This window comes from Notolepis coatsorum (assembly GCF_963971535.1).
Source record: "Notolepis coatsorum genome assembly, contig: SCAFFOLD_432, whole genome shotgun sequence".
Lineage (NCBI taxonomy): Eukaryota > Metazoa > Chordata > Actinopteri > Aulopiformes > Paralepididae > Notolepis > Notolepis coatsorum.
The window spans coordinates 176,914-182,076 of record NW_028173535.1 but is presented as its reverse complement, the minus strand read 5'-3'; the positions used below and the strand labels follow the sequence as shown (position 1 = coordinate 182,076).

General features: G+C 46.7%; 1 protein-coding gene across 1 annotated transcript in view; it reads right to left on the bottom strand.

Moving 5' to 3' along the window:
* Positions 1–2,637: 2,637 nt before the first annotated feature.
* Positions 2,638–5,163, bottom strand: part of LOC311247758 (uncharacterized protein) — a gene marked incomplete at both ends in the record, with an annotated part of 42,863 nt that continues 40,337 nt past the window's right edge. Inside the window, 2 exons of the mRNA XM_084338760.1 lie at positions 2,638–2,736; positions 3,442–3,639. Of these exons, the coding sequence (XP_084194886.1) occupies positions 2,638–2,736; positions 3,442–3,639 (297 nt within the window). The remainder of the gene's footprint in view (positions 2,737–3,441; positions 3,640–5,163) is intronic.

Genomic DNA, 5,163 nt, shown 5'->3' with positions numbered 1-5,163 from the left:
TGGGGAAACAATGGGGATGGACTGGGTAGTCTGGGTTGATGTGGCGATATAACTATATTACACTATATACAAGAACACAAGCGAAAACAAACATAAACAGGGCTATTATTATACTAACGATGTATGGTTGAGAAGGGAAATCCGTTTGTAATTGCTAGAGTGCGCACCTTCGGCTGCCCAAAGTATTCAGGCGGGCTGGGCGCGCTCGAGCCGCACATCCGGGGTACATTTTGTTGCATCATAGGCTGCGCGTTGATTTTGCAGAAGCATAAAGGTAATGTGTCTGCAACACCGTTGCTTTGTCGATGTTGTGTTGAAGTTGCTTTGAATTTGCTGTAGCATGTAGAGGCCTTTAAGGCCTTGGACAGGGCGAGGGCCAGAGCTGCTTACAGGGATGAGGACAGGGTTCCGACGGCGGAGGCCTGGCACGGGAACAGGGGCCCGACGGCGGAGGCCTGGCACGGGGACAGGGGCCCGACGGCGGAGGCCTGGCACGGGGATCCTCCTCCTCCTCTTCGGATGCTGCAGACGGGCAGCGCAGAACAAAGGGGGTCCCAGGGGACCGGGATGGGAACACGCCGTCCTCCCGTGGAATACTAGGGAGCGACGACGAGCCTCACCCCAGGAACGAGGATCACGAAGAGACGCCTTCCTCCCGTGGAATCGGGAGTGATGGCGAGCCGCCTTGACTTCCGGAGTGGGAACACTGGAAAACCTCCCGTAGAGAATTAGAGAGCGAAGACGGTGTCCCACTCCAGGCAAACGGCGACAGGTGGTGATGGCTGGCACGTCGTCTCACGCCGGAGACGCGGCAGGTGATGGTGACGTACAGAATGGTAACGTACAGAACTCCATGAACACTGAACACAGATACAGATACAGATACAGAGTCCAGAACACAGAGTCCAGAACACAGAACGACCCGACAAGGACTGGAGGGGAGTCTGCAACCTAAGTACTCTCCAGCAGATTGCAAACTCCCAACAGGTGCGTGAGGGTAGAGGAACAGAATGTCCAAGGGTGGGGGCTGGTGAAGAGTAGGAGGCAGGCAAAAGTTCTCACAAGGGTGGGGGCTGGTGAAGAGTAGGAGACAGGGAAAAGTTCTCACAAGGGTGGGGGCTGGTGAAGAGTAGGAGACAGGGAAAAGCTCAGGGAACAGGCGAATCCTCACAATTTCAGCAGCGGCTTGTGTTTTCACCCCACCATCCTCTGTCGAGACCCTTTGAGCTTTCCGCCGATCCCTTCGACGACACAATGCGAACTTGCGATAATTAGTTAGAACGTGTAGTAAATTCCTACAGAATCCTACAATAATCTAAGGTTATTGTAGTACAGGACAAATGGGATTGCTTATCTGGAAGGAGGAGGAAGGGATCATGTTGATAGAATTGTTGGTCTCTTCATCTGACTTAAAGCAGATGAAGAAATAAACGTGTAGCCAGACAAACCATGAACTATAGTTCAATTCAACATTTATTTGAGCCAGAGGCCAAGGTGAATAAGAAGTTGCCTTTTGCATCCAAAAGATTATCAGAAAACATTAACAGGGCTGCCGTGTACAGAAATCACAATAAGGTTTGCATTCTCAAACCCCAATATGTACAGAAACAGTCACTCGTTAACATAATTTGAACATACATTGACAATACTGTAAGCCCTTTTTATATGTAAGTAAGCCTGGTTTCTAAGACATTCTATTCTAACCAAACAGGGTGTGGTTCCATTTTCGGCTTACTTACATTAAAACAGCACAGCAGTAGTCTCTCGATGGTGGGGCGCGGGGAGCACGCAGATCGGGGTTGGGATCTGGGCTCCAGTCTAACACTTTGTCGGCCCTTATATCTTATAATTTCTAGCCAATAATAGCACATTTTACTAATATGGTCCTCCAATCCAGCTGGTTCTTCTGGAGGTTGGGTCTTGTCCCACGGGTGGGGGCTGGTGTGATGTCATCTGGTGGGGTGGTGTGAATCACCCCCTCCTTTGGGTCATAGCTTTCTCATGTTTGGACAGAGAGGGGGCCTGCCTATGGCCCCCGTCGTCGTCGTCCTCCCGGGAACAGAAGGGCCTATTACCATACAGTACTAACCAGAATTCTATAACAAGAGTGTAATCACCCTTCCTTTCATGTGACATTCTAAATGGTAGTATTCTTTGTAAGTTACCTACACCAACCTTTATTTACCAGATAATATAACAGTGTTAAATATACCAGGATTTAGATTGAGTCCCCATTTCATCTGTGGGGTGCAACTTATTTACATAGTCTTTGTTGTCTCCTGATTACATTAGCTTGAGGGGGCTTTATGACCTGTAACTGTTCTCAGTCTGCTTATGAGAGGCGGTTGGTGTAGAATGTCTGTTTTTCCTACATTATGACTCTCTAATTATTCACACCTATTAATTATGAAATTCAACGTCAATACTACCACAAACGAGTTTTGACTTAACCCTCAGAATCCACGGCGGCCGGCAGCAGCAGAAGACTGTGAGTGTGAGTGAGTGACTGTATGAACATGTAGCAGCGGGCAGAGCAGAGCCCCTGGGGAAATAAAGGTTGATAAAACAGGAGGCGCGGGTTCAAATCATCTCCGCTCCCCCCGTGTAAAGTCCTATGAGGAACAGTGTGTGTCTTACGCGTGAAGCGGCGTAGACCGAGGCCCCTTGTTTGACCAGCGTGTCGGAGATGCCCACGTGACCCTCCTGGGCCACCAGGTGCAGAGGAGTCAGTCCGTTCTGGAAGACGCAGGGGGGACAGATTAGAAACGGTGAGGTATTATTATTACTCTAGTAATCCTACATGACCTGTCAGATGTTAAGCTGCTAAAAAAAATTAAGAAGAAAAAGGAGGACTTGAAAGCAACTGTGTTTAAAACATTTAATTAGAGGTGCGGAAGAGGGTTTAAGCCCTTGGCCTTCATCAGGTGCCTCACCAGAGTACCAGCGATGACGCCTGAAATGTGACCTTCTTTCTTTCTTAATGAACACCGGAGCTTCATATAATCACTTTCAATCCCCACTACTCACATTATTATTACTATCACGTTCTATACAGTCATTAATACAGGGAATCTGCAAGTGCAATTTATGACTTTTTAAGTCGTTTTAATACCACTTAGAGCAAAATGTAATACCAATTTCATGACCACACTAGCAACAAAAATACATTTCATGTATTTCATATTATTCCATCTCCCGACGGCCAGGCTATACCTCCAATTCTTTTTTTATACCACATTCAATTTAAGACTGTTTAATACCTTTTAAGGCCTAAGGATGAAATACAAATACCCTGTTATAGATTACCGACATGAAGATACCTGTCCTAGCACATCTATTTTTCTCTTATTTGTGTTTCATGAAAGCTCTCAACATCGATCTACGTCTTAATTCGGTCGTTATGTACACGACGACGACGTTCCTGATGAGATGTAGCGCTACCTTGTTGCCCACGTTGACGTTGGCCTGTTTGGAGATGAGCAGCGCCACCATGTCGGGCCGCCCCTCCTGGGAGGCCAGGTGGAGGGGCGTGATGCCCTGGAGGGACTCGGAGTTCGCCGAGGCCCCGTTCTGCAGCAGGCAGCTGGCCACCTCCATCTGGTTCTGCTTGGCCGCTATGTGCAGCGGAGTGTAGCCGTTCTGGAGTCACAGGCCAGGCAGCACGGACACGGGCAGAGAGAGAGAGACACACACACACACACACACACACACACAGGCAGACACACACATTAACACCGGGAGCATTGGTCCACATATAGATAAACGTATGTGTATACTTTTTTTTTTTGGTCCACTTTTTCTCCCATTTTCTATATTTTCTCCCATCCCAATTTCGTATCATCCAATTCAACCCTCCCCTGTCACGGACGCTGTTTCTTGCCTCCCACAAGCCGGCTGCAATGTGGACTAAGTCATACATAGCACAAGTCCCCTCCGGTACTTGAGGTAACAGCAGTCGCATCTTTTCACCTGCGCAGCTCGATCTCTCAGTGGCGAGGAGTAACGCGTGGGAGGCTCACGCTGCCCCCGACACTTCCTGATTCTACTGCGCAGGCGCACCAACCGACCTGTAGGAGTCGCTGTCCACAACGCCCGATCCCCACCCATCAGTTTCCCACCCCCTAATACGGCCAATGTGTATTAGTACGGACGACCAGCTAAACTGAAAGCAATGTGGAGCGCTGGCCCAGCGTCTCTGCATTCGTGGCGAGCGCCTTGCCCACTACGCCACGTAGCCGCCCACGTATGTGTATACCTTATGTGTATATACTGTAGTGTATACTTACTTCATCAGAGTATATATTTAGCATTTATTTTTGCATTTAGCATTTTTAGATTATATATATTAGATTAGATATTAGTTATTAAATTATATATATATTTTGTAACTATATTTATTGTAGGGCAAATATAGCTGAGAGCCGGGCATACATACCCTCATCTTGCACCCTTGGCCTTTTTACACTGCCTACTTGCCACATTATATTGTTATATATTGTTTACACTGCCTATTTCTATTCTATTTTAATTTTAATTTCTCCACTGTACTATAATTATATGACCTGTACCATGTCTTGTACACTATGTACACTATTAATTGAAAATGGGGGACCCTGATGTAAACAAGACAAACGTCTTTCTCTGGTCTGCATCCCCTTAACAATTGTGTGTATTTAGCCATACTGTATTGTACCCATTCTGCAATCTGTTAAATAAAGTTTTCATTCATTCATTCTTATCTTATTTATCTTATCTTATTGGTCCACATAGATAACCAGTCTGACTGACCACTGAATGGTCAGCGGGTGTGTAATTAAGCATTACATCACGTGCAGGAGTGGTTTGTGACCAATAAACCATGCCTAGGGGTGGTCGTTAGGCCCGAGGCGCAGCCGAGGGTCGTTAGACCCCCCTAGGCATGGTTTATTGGTCACAAATCACGACTGCAAGTGATGTAAAGCTTTTATACAACTGCCAGATTCATCCAACCTTATTTCTATACAATAAACACACATTAATCGAAGATTTATTGAAAAAACCATCCGCCAGAAAAAGTAGTTCCCACAACTACAAAAAAGACAAGTTGCCTCCATGTGGAAGCAGCTTGAAGTGCATCCAACCAAACTAACACATCCAACTGTGTATTATTGGAATGATTGAGAG